The sequence below is a fragment of the Amblyomma maculatum genome, chromosome 3 (assembly GCF_055883805.1).
Source record: "Amblyomma maculatum isolate TAMU_Amacu chromosome 3, ASM5588380v1, whole genome shotgun sequence".
In the NCBI taxonomy this organism is placed as follows: Eukaryota; Metazoa; Arthropoda; class Arachnida; order Ixodida; family Ixodidae; genus Amblyomma; species Amblyomma maculatum.
Window position 1 is genome coordinate 70,440,773 of NC_139346.1, and position 15,800 is coordinate 70,456,572.

The following is a 15,800-nucleotide window of genomic DNA, read 5'->3' on the forward strand; positions in this document are numbered from 1 at the left end:
CTCAACTACCAGCTGCGGTTGTTGGCGAGCGGTGAAACCGCTGGTCCGGTGCACGTCGCAGACTTGAAAGCTTACCACCTTCGCAAGGACGATAACTGCGAAGCGGGGGAAGCTCAAAGCGATGCAGGTGGCAACCCGGTTCGCAACCGACGCTATAACCTAAGGCCAAGGTAGTGCACTACTTTGTCTAACGTCTTTGCTTCTTTCAGAATGCATTCTGATAAGATTTTGCAGCAGCCAGATGAACCACCGTCGCTGGGGCGGGAAACCGCACCCAGCGCTTGGTTCAAGGAGGGGCCGCTTAAACAGGGGGTACCCCCCTAGTTTGTGGCCAATTATTGTGACCAGCGCGGCCATGCTGGCCGTCTTCAACGAGTTGGATTGAAGCCCGCTGCCCAGGCCTGGAGTACGGGCCTCAGGAAGCCAGGTGTCCCCGTGGCGGAAAGCCTGCTGCAATGTGCATCCAGCACGGCGCCACGTCGAAAGGGGTCAACGATGTGAAGCAGCCGCTCAGGGCCGCTGCCAGTCGTATCCGTGGCCGAGCCCAGGTGCGCGGTGACCCCGTGGATGTGGCCGCTGCCGGAGAGGGACCAGCCGGAACAGTCCCGCCATGCCTGCTGCCTCTCCCGTCCCACGGACCAGCTGAGATGGCATCCCGCCAGAGCCAGGCGACAAGCCTTCATATTTTACGCCGACCCGGGCTCGAACATGGACATCGACCGGCTGTTGGCGGAGCCCGGGTCGGACGCTGAGGGGAGGGAAGATGTAGGGCTCGTGGCGCGCCGCGCATTGAAAGGCCGCGCCACTATCCCAATGCCCCCTGCGCGGTGCCTGCTTCCTCTCCCCTCTCGTTCGGCGATAACCGGTCCCGCGCGAGGGGGCTATAAAGGAAGCCTCGCGCCGCCGTCGCTCCCTCTTGGTCTCTGGCTCTTGGTCTGTGGCTTCTCGTTCCGGCTTCGCTCCTGCCGCTCTCCACGGACAACGACCCGCAGCCACCCGGACGACGACACCGACTTCGACGATCCCCGATCCCTGTGAGATTAAAGATGTTTATCATACGGCCCACTGTGTGTTTGTCGTGCGCATCCCCCGGGAAGAGGAATCGCCCACAAACTGAAGAGTATTCCGTTCACGTCTGGCCGGCACCACCGCTGTCGTAGTAGGGTAGAGGGCGTGATCCTGTTCATACATGTATATAGCGTTAATTAGGTAGACCGAAATGCGAAGCCGAATGCTGCATGGAGGGTGGCTTTTAGCAGCGTCATACCATCGAGATACATATATCATGATTATCAATCCTTCTATGAAAGATGTGGTAAGCTATGTTTGGGGTGAATAGAGGTGAGCCTCGGTCATTTCTTCAACCACGTTGTGGAGGCTTAGCGCTCGGAGCTCCTCGGTAGATGTGCTTTGAAGGAGTTCGAATATATTTCTCTATGCCACTTGTGTTAGACCATTGAGTTTACATCACTATATATCGAATAATTGTATATAAGAAGCCATGTATTTTATGGCGCTGAGATCGAAGAATTGGACGAATAGGATGAGGTTCTATTCCTTAGTGGCAGCGTGGCGGTTTCAGAGGCAGGTGATGAGGCTTGTAGTTTTATTGCGAAATCGATACTACGACAGTCAAAGCGAAACCTCGGGTGGCCACAGCTTCGCCGGAGCTCCTGATAAAAAGATCCGCCTGCCATGACATTTGAATTCACGTTATCCCTACGCGTAGGAGCTGCCAACTAGAGTCGCTCCTTTCATATGGGAGGGGGATATCAGAATCAGACTGCCAGAACCGTTTGCATTCACGCTATCCTTACGACCCTACGACCCGCAGGCACGTCCATACGGCTTGGTTGAAGCATGACTTTATATGCGGGTTGGTAGCTTAGGCTCTCGCGTCATACTCTAAAGAAGAGATTAAGTGTGCCTAATAATGTAGCACCTTAGAGTGATAGAGCGTGATAGGGGAATAAAGAATCAGGCAAAAGAAGATTATGACTTGGTGGGCGAGTAGGAGAGGCCTCTTCTGGTTACATTCATGGACGGCTTTGGCAGATAGCCTAGGCTGAAAAACGATCGTAGTGCACGGTGCTCCACATAGTCATTCAGTCCGTTATGAGAAGATGCTTCATTAGTTTTCTGAGGCAGAATGAAAGCGAAATATTAGGTAGGCGTCCAGTTTGCAGTGGATTGCCTGGAGTATGAAAAAATACCATAGTGGTACTTTTCTACCCATCCAGGATATTCCCGATCTCTGAACACTGGTTTATAAATTAGGTAGTGGCTCGAATAGAATTGTCATGAGGGTTACGGAGTGTTTTTTAGCGATTCCGCCCTCTCTTGGTGCTGATGTTTCTTATCGACAGAATAAATGGCACCCACGAGTAATAAAATCTCATTCATCCAACAAACGAATTCTATGCAACCACCGAGCGTTCCTTTAATATGCCCTCTAGTGCCCAGGGGAACTAGGGGCACTCGGTTGTCAGTGCACAGCCATGGTATGAAGGTGGTTGCGTTCATGAAGCCTTCGCTGACAGGGTAGCTCTACCGTGGAGATATCAACGCTGATTGAATCACGTGCCTGGATCAAGAGGGCTTCATTTCTGCTGCAGCGCATGTCTCCTTTGGCATCAAATTTGTGGCTTGGCTGCATTCAGGATTACGCCTCGAGACCAGAACACCGTGATTTAATAACTCAATTGTGGAGCAACGAGCGTTTTTATGCTGGGTCTGTACAAGGTTTGAGAGAGCAAATTTGTTTGGTTATATCGGGTTCGGCGCCAGATTGTTCCCGTTTGCATGAGCGAATGATTGAAAATTGTTGTCAGGACGTTGGTTCTCGGTTGAGTCTAGACGTCTTCTCAAGGTCGACGACAACGGAAGCTAAGTTTATTTAAGCCTGAAATAAAGACATGGGGATGAACATGAATTTAACTTAGGGCTAAGCGCCCAGGTAAGCTTCACTTTGACGCTGCGTTAGCGAACGAATCCATCGCTGAAGTTTGACAAAGCATATTCTAAACAGCCATCATCCTACAGCGAACCTAGAGACCTTACCAAACGGCCTACGGTGCATGTCGAAATATGAGCATTTGCAACGTCCATTTGAACGGTCGTGCCAAGCCGCAAAAGATAACCAATTCTGGGACAGCCCCACTTCGTTACTGTGGAACGAGCAGGGAAAGAGAGGTTAATCTCTCGCCGGCACCCTTGGCCTAAGTCTGGAGCCTTTCATAATTCAGCAATTTTTTTCAGCAAATGCGAATGAGCTCAAGTTTATTGATGAGCTGAAGCAATTATCCAAGATCTGCCAACTTTCTGGTAAATAGCCCGTTTCTCTAACAAATACATGCAGTAGGTAAAATGGCGCAGAAAATTGAATATCTTGTCTCCTGCCACCCTCAACAACCTAAATAAATCGTTTTGAAAATGGGTTACTCTCATGTGATTATAACAAGAGTCGTCAGCGTTTAAAACATCCTAAGGTGCACTACATAACTGTCAACAAAGCGTTCTTCTTTTCGGTAAGCCACAGTGTCAGGCTATTTTTTTAGTTCTTTAACCTAGTTATTTGCAACATCCGGTAGGTAAAGAAAACAATGGTATGATATGATTCTAAGCAGCTGAATATTTGTGATTAACCAGACATTTAGTAGCCATGTCATGTCTGGCCTACAAGTTAACAATGAACGCACGTAGTGTGCCGTAATATTTAGAAAATGCACAATACTTAATTCCATATATTTCAGATTTTAAATGTGTACGGTCGAGAGCAAGAATGCGACGTGTAACCAGAATTCTAGGCTTCGCTGCGAAGTTGAGCGCTAAGCATTCAGTTTGAAAAGGAGAGTAAACAACACTTTTATTAATACATATGTGTTCCTACACATAAACTGAAAATAATCGCTCTGATGCTCATGGTGGCACCCCTGTGAACTCTCCGTTGAACTTAAATTGAGTGAATAAAGCAGAATATGGGTCATTGCTACTCACTGTAACATTGTCTGGAATGAATCCTTTCTTTATCCACATTTCTAAAAACCACCTACTTGTCAGGTGCAGGTTTTTCTTGTAGCCTTGTGAACCTCCTTTAAAAAAAACAACAAAACGTTGCTGCTTTTCACAAAAAAAGCAAAGAACCATGTTTTTTGCCATGCTTCTTCCAGATACCAATAGCAATTTGATCTACTGATACTGTACTTATAGCACATTTTACCACTTTTTAAAAAGCCAGAATCGCTTACCTATAGATACCAATATAGAAAGACACCATTGTCATTTTGCTCGGCAATTATCTTCCCAACTACTACGCATGCAGCATAATGAACATAATGAACAAAAATGTTCATCCCACTTGCGCCGCTTAACTATTTGCTGTTACTATGGGCCGCAGCTATAGTCTTAGGTACGAGCCGTCACAGTTTTTTGCACATGCCTACCAGTAAAAAAAAAAAAAGGTCTCGCACAGTGTGAGGAAAAGGGCAATTAGCAGACTTATTTCCAATAGCACGTTAACAGCCAACTTCTCGGTCATCTAAATACTGAAGATTTTGCTTTCAATAAAAACAATAATAAAAACCGCCCACCTCCCGATGGACCGAACTTACCAGTAAGGAAACTGAGAATCACACCAATGAGAATTGTGACGCTTGTACAGAGAAAATTACTCCAGTATGAAGACAGGAGAAATATTGGTGTTTTGATGGTCCTACAAAAAAGTGTTTGATAGCGTCATTTTCAAAATTAACGTTGCTGGAAAAAGCACGTGAACTAAAGAAAAAGAAAGACTGGAAGTTTGTCTGGGTGGACAACTGCCGGATCAAGGCCCGAAAGACAGCAGATAGCCACGTTTTTCGTATCTCCAGCCACAGTGACCTTTCTATCTTCACCTAATCTATCTAGCTTTTTCTTCCCTTAACTACGGCATCTTATTCTCTCGAAGAATTCAAATCACTTCTTGGTGACGCCGCTCCTTCTTCGCAATCTATTATCCATCTGAACATACGCACCCTGCCCTGTCATTACGATGATTTAATAAATTTCCTAACGCTTACTGATCATGCATTTTCTCTTATATGTCTTTCTGAAACCTGGCTCTCTCCCGCTACTGATAAACTCTTTCATATTCAAAATTACCGAGAAGAATACGCCCATCGCCACGATAGCCGTTATGGCGGGTCTGCCATTTTCATTTCTAGTTCTCTAACATATCATCGCCGGCATGACATTGAATTTTCCACTGACAGTTGTGAACCTGTTTGGATAGAAGTTTAGAAACCATTCCTTTCCAACAGGAACACAATAATCGGAACAATATATCGCTCTCCTTCCTCATCCTATTCTGATTCTGCTCTGAGCTTGACCGAATACTTACCATGCTGAATCACGAAAACAAAAACATTATCATTATGGGAGACATCAACATAAACATTATTGAGGAAAACGACGTCTACAACGTGAATTATAACAACTGTTTCCTTGGTCATGGTCTACAATCACTTATCAGTTCACCTACGCGTATTATTCATGGCGGCTCAAGCACACTTATCGACCACATTCTAACGAACTTGATTTCGTCTCATATTGCTGGAGTGGTTGCTACTCATTTAACTGATCATTTTCCTATTTCCTTATACAAGATGGTGTTCGGAACATTAAAGAAACATTCCTTACGAGACAGTCACTTGATAACATCAAATTTGCTCAGAATATAACTCTCGCAGACTGGAGCCACGTCCTGAATGAAAGTTGTCCTGATGCAGCGTTTGACAAGTTCATCAGTTTAATAACAGAATGTCTTAGCTCTTCTACAACGACTTTTAATCAGGAGAAGAAATTCTCCGTGCCTAGAAAACCATGGATTACGGGAAGGTTATTGCGTTCCATTCGCAAAAAAGATAATCTTAGGAAAAAACTTGAAAAGGAGCCATTTAACCTCGCACTTCGTAACCGCTTCAAAAAGTATTGTCAAACTAACAGCTGTGCTTAAGACTGCCAAGCGTGCTTATTACCAAAACAAAATTAAAGCTAATGAAAACAACACGCGTAAAAACTGGGAACTAATTAAAGAGTGCTTAAATCTGGCTGCCCGTGAACCTACCATGACTAACCTTAGCAATGGAACCGACACTTTCTCAAATGCTATAGATATCGCCAATGCTTTTAATCGTATCTTCAGTTCTGACACAGCTGCCGTTAACTCACAGTCACCAGTGTGTACTCGCACCTCCCATTCTTTCTTTCTATACCCAAATTCTGCTAACGAAGTACTTTTAACCATCAGGCAATTAAAAAATACAGGCCCCAGGATAGATGGGATCGCCCCAGCTAAAATGAAGCTTATTGCCGAGGACATTTCACCTGTTTTGGCTCACTTAATTAACTCAATGTTTATAACTGGTAGTTTTCCTAATCAGCTGAAACGAGGAAAAGTGGTGCCAGTTTTCAAAAAAGGCGACCGCAGTATTAAAACCAACTACCGTCCCATTACTATACTACCGTTTTTCAGTAAACTGACTGAAAAACTAATTGTCATTCGGCTAACAAATTATCTTCTGAAATTCGATCTCTTAACTCCATACCAACTTCGAATTCGTCCGAACTACTCCACCGAACTTGCAATAATCGAATTCACTGACAAAATTAAACATTCCCCTGATCGTGGTTACTTTGTTGGTGCCCTTTTTATAGATTTCACAAGAGCATTCGACACAATTACCCATAACATTCTCTTTCAAAAATTAGAATGCCTTGGCGTTTCTGGTCCTGCGCTTAAACTAATACGTAGCTATCTCACTGACAGACTTCAAGTTTGTGAATTCAGTGGCACATTTTCTGACCCTAAGCTAATTAACCGCGGTGTTCCACAGGGATCCATTTTAGGCCCTCTTCTCTTCCTAATCTGTATTAATGACTTGCCAAAATGCCTCAACTACTCTAGTTCAATTCTTTACGCTGACAATACTATCATTTTTTCTCACGCTAGCGATGTTTCTGTAATAACCGCCGATTTGAACGCTGACCTTATGAGTATTCACCTTTGGTGCCAAAATACCCATCAACTAATTAATCCAAAAAAGACCACCTTTATGATTTTTCACTCACGCAATAAAGAGGCAGTTCCTGCTCTTCAGGTACATTTAGGCACGGACACAATTTACCCGTCAGAATCTACTACATTTCTTGGTGTCGTCCTAGATAATCAACTAAAGTTTCATCAGCATACCAAATTCATTAAATCTAAAGCAGCGTTCGGTATTCACGTAATAAATAAAGCCCGACATTACTTTGACCTACCTACACTTCGCATGTTGTATTTCTCCTTCATAAATAGCCACCTTTCGTATTGCATATCATCATGGGGTAACACATCAACACTCACCTTTCATGTGTTCGCCACCTTCAAAATCAAGCACTCCGCATACTTACCTTCAGCCCTTACCACGCATCCGTTTTCAATTATTATCGCACACTTAACATACTGCCATTGTCGCTACAGCTTAATTTTAGGTCGGCATCAATGATCTTTGAAACGCGCAATAAACATGTCGTCCTTAGTGGTTTTGAGTCATCCAAGCTTTTTAACAAAAATAAAACCAGATTTGCTGAACATCATAATCTACTACTACCGAAAATCAGGACCAATTATGGGAAACAAATTGCATACTTCTCAGGCATATCTGTTTGGAATTCACTGCCTCCTCAAATTAAAGCACAGCGTACTATTCATTCATTTCATCGTTCATTAAAGACCTATTTATTTTCTACCTTGTTTTGTTCCACCGACTAAAGATGTTTGTATGGAGCATAGTTTCCATGTTTACATTTTATTTATTCTTGTACTAATAATGCGCTAATTTCAGCAATTCGTGCATTTTTTGTTTGAAGTTCCTGTTTATTCAGAATTTAATTGCACTGTTTCTCGTTAGTATTGTATTATAGTTTTTCTCTGCACGCCTGTATATTCTTTTTTTCACTGCCTAGTATGTTACCTGCTAATCTTATCCATTCTGTCATAGGAGGTCCCCCGGACAGTTTATACTTCGGGACCTCCTTCTGTAATACTCATAATCCATGCACGTGTACCTCACAGTGAAAATAAAGTGAAAATAAAGAGGAACAAAAGTTTCAGCGAAATCTTGAATTTGTATTTTATAAAGCCGGAACATGGTGTCTCTTCCGCTACTGTCTAATGCCTCCCGTATTAAGAGCTGAAAGTTACACTGTCGCATGTTTTTGTAACAAAAGTTTAGTTAGGATGAATGTAACCTGTAGCGTGCTTCAAATATAGCCACATATACCGGAAAAATTAAAGATTACGCGTAGCACTTGAAACGAAGAACAATATGCCACAATTTTTATCGACTATATATGACGGAAAAGAATCACGGCTTTTAGTAAGTGTTGATAATGCTGCGAGAAAAAAGAAAAGGGCTCCATCAAGAAAAACTATTTGGCTCGAATTTCGTTTAGTATAGCAGCTTCCAAGTGCTTTGAAAGTCTATCTTCATTTACGTATCAGTAATAGAGACTGCCGTGCGGTCATATCTACAGTAACATTTTTACATGAAACATCCTTTACCGGTGTAAAAATTTTTCGACATTTGAACAATAAAATAATCCATCACCAAAGCAAATAAAAAGCTGATATAAACATTGGGAGGCACTGAAGCCCTACCTCGAAGCGCACGACGCGACAGTGTTATGGCGTCCTTCTGATACTCCCTGTGCGCATCCTGTACGCGTACGTTTAGTTTGCTACATGGTCACTCATTGATCCTTTACCGCGACGCGGAAATGATAATAGTTCCAATATTCTAGCCCATGAAATCCAAAGTACTGGCTTGTAAGCAAAGCAAATTTCAAAGCTCTGGTTGCATCCTTTGCCTTAAAAATTGTCTTAATGAAGTGTTATGAAGACCATTTGGAACGAATTAGGAAAGACAGCTCCAAGCCCACTACCACATCGACGTTCTGAAGGGGCGGGAAGAGGCAGGCTAGTGCTTTGTTGTAAGTTAATTTCTCTGTTATCGATCGTGTCGCAATGTAATTATTTAAGTGGGAATAACGACATTTGTCAACCCGCATGAAAGTCTTGTATTCTTGTGCAGGATATATGTTCTTTATTATTCTCATGCGAATTTTCTAGATTTAGCAAACATTTTTCAGAAGTGGTTCAGTTTGTGCCCTATTATCTCAGCAATATTGATCGCTACACCGATGCAGTAAACAACATTATGGAAAACCATACGATAAGATTTGAATCGTCTGTGTAACCGATTCTGCGAATGTGCCTGCGCGTGCTACCGGCAACGTATCTGACGCGGCATTAAAGGGTTCCGGGTTCGACTCGTATGTTACAGTGCAATGCCAAAGGAGGTACATGAGTCGCCAGTTCCTACTGCCTATCACCTTTCAAAGGAATGACTTATGTTTAACGCCATAGCGTTAAAGGCCTCGTTCACCGAAAATCCGGTGTTGGCGTTAACAGCAACATCTCACCAGAATGGTGCTGACAGCTGGTGGCTGGGAGCTGTTATCGCCGTTCACTAACTAGATATAGAGTTGCCTCAAATTTTGTTTTGCAGAAGCTGCCAACTCGAGCCTCTCGTTGTACCCGCGAGGGTGATATCGCAATCAACCTAACTTCCCCTTACCCTTATGCCACGCGTGCACACTGGTAGGGATTGATTAGGGATGGCCTTTATAGTGTTCCGGCAGCGTACGCTATCGCTTCGTATCTTTAAAGACGGAACTTATTTGTGCCCCATTTTTTTTTCTCACACGTCAACGCCGAAGAAGCAGCTTCCTCAGAAAGGGTCCTCAAGCGATGTTGATTTTAAATACTATACGTGATTTGATTTTAGCTTTGCTTTTAAGGTGAAAGACAAAAACACTCACGTGTTCTCAAAGAATGTGCCAGTAGTCTGAGACATTATCGAAGATAGAGTCTCATTCGCTGTGCATCCGGTAATAGTAGCTGGCATTCTAGGAGGTGAAGTGCCATGCATCATGTTGAGTGCGGTGTATGCAGCTTGCCAGATGCATCCCAACATTGCTGCCAGAACGGCCGCCTAAAGGGAGAAGCATACTGAAATTTGTAACTACTGAAGAGGGTGCGTCGTTCTGTTGCATCATTGCGCAACTTAGTATTATTATTGTATAACAGTCGTAAACTGTGCAAACGCTTGTCTTCGGTTCACTAATTTACAAGCGATATGCAGAGGAGAGCCCAATTAAATTCGTTTCCGAATAACTCAGCTTAAGATAGCGGACTGAGGTAATGGGAATAGTCATTTCGTTGCTTCAGGGCTTCATGTCACCTTCATGCTAGGACAATACGAGTGCTATGCAAGGAATATTCGAACACAAGTTCAAGCACCCTTACAGTGGGTAGCTGACAATCCCAAAATGCACGCGTTCACTAACTGTCGATCAAAACATAAATGCGCTACCAGGAATTTGTTCTATTCTCGCTGCCAACCTGCATGCTCGTATAGACTACAAATACTCTGTGACATACCGCTTCTTGGGAATCACGACCTGTAATTGCGCTCGCTTCAGCCACCCAAAATTTTTATCATAAATTAGCTCTTGCATGATCTGTGCTTCTACTCTCGCATGTGCTCTTTCACTGCACTTCGGTTCCATTTCATCTCCTCTTCTACGTGGTGCGACCCGACACATGTCTCTTCCTTTTCCTCCTCCGACTCGTGCATCCTCTTTTTGCTGGTGATTCGTCAAAACGTGTCACTTATTGAACTCTCGCTTGTCCTTTCTTTTTTTCTCTCTTGCTTTCAGTCATCCTTTTCGCAGTCGTTATCATATTTTACTACGTTCAAAGTACCCTAGCCACATTTTCTCAGTTTTTCGCCATTAGAACTCATATGTAATAACATGAAATGTATACCTACTCTTTATATATTATCACCGAGCTACGCTGTTAACAATGTTGGTAATCAGCACAAGAAAAGAATGCAATATAGTATACCTAGCATGAATATGTATTGCCATAATAACTCAATTCATCTCATGTAAACTCCTGCTTAGTGCCGCTCCTTCGCGCAGCTGAATAAAGCATCTGAGAAGAACTAGGATCTGACAATCCCTAAGGGTTTTCTCAATTCCAACGAACCCTTGAACAGATGTATTCCTTCATGGCCGATGACACCTGCAGCTTACGTTCTTATGAGGCACGGTACCGAAATGGACAATGCTTGTTGTTTTCTAATAGCGACAGGTCTAAAACATAAATAAACCACTTAATAAAGGCAGGAATAACATTTACAACCGCCTTTCTGTGAATTTCAAATCAATTGGAGTGATTTGTTTTTGAAGCAATGCTTCTCCGATGTACTGATGTGTTCTAAACGACCTGATAAACCTTGGTGTCCTCTAGTGGGCGTGGCAATTCAGTCGATCTCTAAGATGCTTAAAAGAACCATTTTGCTAAATGAGGCATATCCACAATTTTACAGCAGTATTTACACAAATGTATTCATTTAATTTTGCTTGACAAATATAGATAAACATTTAATGACCTCTTTGCACAACTCGCAAAGACAAAGAGAAAAACTTCAAAAAGGCAGAAATCTAGAATACAGATGAATAACAACACTATTTTTAAAATAGGAGACTGCCTCGTTTTCTAGTTGCACGAATATGAGGTGAACATCAGCAGCTTTCTTGTTTAAAACGTTTTTGGGACTACCGATAATAATAATAAGAATAAATAATTGGTTCACAGGAAGGGAAAGGCGTAGTATCTGTCACACTTGCTATGTGGACACCTGAACCGCGCCGTAAGGGAAGGGATGAAGGTGGGAGTGAAAGTGGAAAGAGAAAAAGGGGAGCCGTAGTGGAGGGCTATGGAGTAATTTCGACAACCTGGGGATCTTTAACGTGCGCTGACATCGCACAGCACACGGACGCCACTTCGTTTCGCCTCCATCGAAACGCAGCCGCCGAGGTCGGGTTCGAACCCGGGAATTCCGGAGAGTAGTCGGGCGTCTTACCACTGTACCACCCCGGCGGGGCCTACCGATAAACGGAAGTTCTAATATTTGATAAACAACCAAAGATCTGTTGTATAATTTGTTTTTTCGCAAATAAATATAGAAATTCAAGAAAAACCATATGAAATAAAACTCTTGAACCATAGAATTCCCAAGATCATGGCAAGTTGAAAATGCCTAAATGTGGCAGTAGTTATTTCTAATAAAGATTCCAAAATACGAAAAATAGTATAATGACGTCTTTTTGAACATGAAACCAAACGACAGCAGACCTATTGACAGCAATTCTTGTGCTACCGCGCACAATTGCTAAACGCTCAGTTGGTTACACGTATCTTGTGCTATTGAAAGAAAGAGTTCGGGAAAGCGCTGTTACACAAACGTTTTGTATTCACTTAAAACAAGATCAGTTTGGATCTGGGATTTATTCAGCCCACGGCAGAGTGATTTTTTTGTTTTTTTGAGAACCTTGTGCGACTCACAGAGCAGATGTTTTACTGCTGGCACTGATGGAGTCGAACTTGCTCGGGGGCTGTCACCAATACTGCAAAACGAGACATTTACTCCAAGCATTCAAGAATTTTACTTTATGCCAGTGATTTCAGAAAGAGCATGAATTAGAGTTCAATTAATAAACACTTGCATGCCCATGGTCACTCTTATAAGCTCCGAAAATGATAAAACACAGGAAACGATGTCTTTTTCAGCAGAAATCATCTTAGTGCATTATCCTGAAGAGGTAGTTCCTATGAATCAACTTCAATCAGAGCTCCAGAACTGAAATATCTGATGCCGTTTGAACGCCCTACGTATTAATTTTTGCTAAGCAATAAATTTTATATTCGAAAAAAGAAAAACTGCAGGTTTACGCGTAGAGAGCAAGTAAGAAAAGAAACCAGAATTTTAGTCATCCCTCCGAAGTCATTCCGCGCCACAATATGTGTAGGCAACGTATTGCATAGATGCTTCAATAATCTTAATAGACTGAAGGTGGAAAATACCGCTTGGTCAGCCATTGCTGTAAGCTTTACAACTGAACCAAACCGAGTTCTTGTCTTGGTGGTATATGTGTTGTTATACTTAAACTCTCAAACCCAAATCCAGTAGCTGGAATCGGGGACACCCACTTCCATCCGAGCTGGCTCCAGCACTTTTTTATCCAGTATGTGCTGTATAGAAGATTGCTCCCCCCCCCCCCCTCTGTCTTGGCTTTATGGCTTTCGTTTTCACATAAAGTTATAACCATTCTGTTCAAAATAGACGGCAATTTTTCTCAAAGACGCAGGCCCTAAGGCCCTAAGCCCCGAATTTTTCCGGAATGTAAACAGCGCATTCCCTGCGTCTATTTTAGATAATGGTTTACTTTAAAAAAGCCAGAATCTTGGCTGCCACAAGAACACTAATATTTAGTTGAAGAGAGTGCCTCTCAACATGCTAAAACTCAAAATGACTACACACAAATTGAGAGCCCAATTGTCTGAAGCGCATCAAACACTTTTACCGAACTGACATGATATACTGGTAGCTAGGGAGGGGTGAAAGGGTGCCAACCCAGTCGCAGGTGTCTTTATTCCTGCCTTGTATCCTAAATAATTTCGATCAAGTTTTATCATGTTTCAATACAATATTCGAAGCTGATAGATTTGCAAAGACTACTATAGAGAATTTGCTTTTTCATGTTTGTCTGAAGAGATTTAAGTCTCATTTATTATATAAAGAAATAGTATGAAGACAGAACTTCAGGGACCCAACATTGTTGTCTATAAGGGCCCCAACAAACATAAATGAAACATTTCTTTTTTTAACAGCATAGTATACTAACAAATTACATAAGGCAGTTAAGAGAAGAAAAAGCGGTGGCATCAAGTAAACAGATTTGTTCAAACATTGCGAACAACATACGCGTAGACGACACAATATAAACTAGAGTGAGTTAAGCACAAAATTATTTAGTATTTTGTGAAGGGCATGAAGCGTAGGTAAAAGTCGAAAATTATCATTTAAAATTCTAGTAGTGTCTTCGGCCATAGTTTGTGTGTATAATTGGAAGTAGGAGGCAATGCCGTACAATAGACCTGTTGTCGCATGGTAAGTGACGAAGACAAAGCTGTTAAATTTGAGGTGTCATCGACAATTTGTTAAACTAGGGAAGCATTGTGTTATGCAGCCAGGTTTTATATATATATATATATATATATATATATATATATATATATATATATATATATATATATATATATATGTGTGTGTGTGTGTGTGTGTGTGTTTTAAATGACGCGTAGACTTCGCTCTATAATATATATATATATATATATATATATATATATTCCCTGCGTAGCTGTACGTTGAAGAAGACAAAGGTCACTAAAAGTGACACAGAACAAGAGAAAGTGGTAACAAAGTTTGGTGCTAGAAGAAGGTTGACGCTGCTGTGCTTCTGTGTTTTGTGTGCTTTGTCATCCTGGACTAACCTTCGTGATCTAACATTGCCACGTATTATCTTGGTGGAGGTGACTAAAGATCCCCGTGTTCACACATAAATCCATTTAAGCAGCCGAAAGCTGGATTTGCGCAGTTGCCGCCACCTACCTAGGATCACAACGTCAACAACGGCCACTATGACCTCTTGGGCAGCTCCTACCATCGCAACAACATCGGTGCAGCCACTCGTCCTCACAGAAATCCGCCACCCTCCCATCTTCAATGGCGAAGACAAGACAAATGTTGACGACTGGCTGGATGAATACGAGGGATGCAGCAGGAACACTCACTGGGACGCGACCATCATGCTGGCCAATCTAACTTTCTATTTGGCGGGAACCGCTCGCATGTGGTTCCAAAATCGCGAGCTCGAGCTGGTGTCCTGGAAAATTTGCAAGCCAAAGCTTCACAACTTGTTCGGGAAGCCTATTGGACGGGCTCTCGCAGCTAAACCGAACTTTCGTCTCGCGCCCAATCCACCTTGTCTACATTCAAGGCGTACTCAGGTTGTGTCGACAGGCGAACAGCTCCATGCTGGAAAGTGAAAAGATAGGGCACATCCTCATGGGCATCGCAGATGACGCGTTTAACATCCTCTTCTGCATGGATTGCTCTACCGTCGAGTCGGTGCTTCAAGACTGCCGAAGATTCAAGCTGGCGAAACAACGACGCCCTGTACATCGCTTTGAGCGCCTTCCGAACAAGGAAGCTGCATCATTCTGCGATGATCTGGCTCCTCTGCAACAGCCTTCTCAGTCCGCAACCATGACTCAGATCGTCAGGCGAGAACTCGAGACCTTAGCTCCTGCACCACTCCCATCTCCACTGCCCGACACCGTGGACATGATACAGGCTGTTGTCCACCAGGAACGTGCCAGCGTCGATCTTTCCTTCAACCCCGTACCGCCCTCGTCCCATCGCATCGTGTTTATGTAGTGGCTGCTGCAACCACTAGCCAAGCTCCCCCACGTCGCTACGTTAATCGCAATCCTACAGAGTGGCGCACCTCAGAAGACAGGCCAATTTGTTTTATTTGCTGTCGAGCCTGCCACACTTCCCGTTATTACTGCAGTCGCACCTTCCCCACACCTCGTTCCTATTACAACGCTTACCATCGGTACTACTACGGACCTCGACGCTTCCCTGCCTAACCTGAACAGCTCCGCCCCACATATGATAGCCCTGGACACTTCCCTCCTCACCCAGATGAACCTCACACCGAAGCCGTCTCAGGTGTCCGTTACTCCAGCCGATCTCCATCTCCACACTCTGTCGATCCCGTTCACTGGTGCCTCGTCGCAA

General features: G+C 43.3%; 1 protein-coding gene across 1 annotated transcript in view; it reads right to left on the reverse strand.

The window, feature by feature from the left end:
* The window catches only part of LOC146194949 (sodium-coupled monocarboxylate transporter 1-like), a 158,568-nt gene that overhangs the window by 23,159 nt on the left and 119,609 nt on the right, over positions 1-15,800 (reverse strand). The window contains exons 12-15 of the mRNA XM_084596682.1: positions 9,937-10,076; positions 8,518-8,550; positions 4,611-4,711; positions 3,997-4,091 (exon numbers count right to left, since the gene is read on the reverse strand). Of these exons, the coding sequence (XP_084452808.1) occupies positions 3,997-4,091; positions 4,611-4,711; positions 8,518-8,550; positions 9,937-10,076 (369 nt within the window). The remainder of the gene's footprint in view (positions 1-3,996; positions 4,092-4,610; positions 4,712-8,517; positions 8,551-9,936; positions 10,077-15,800) is intronic.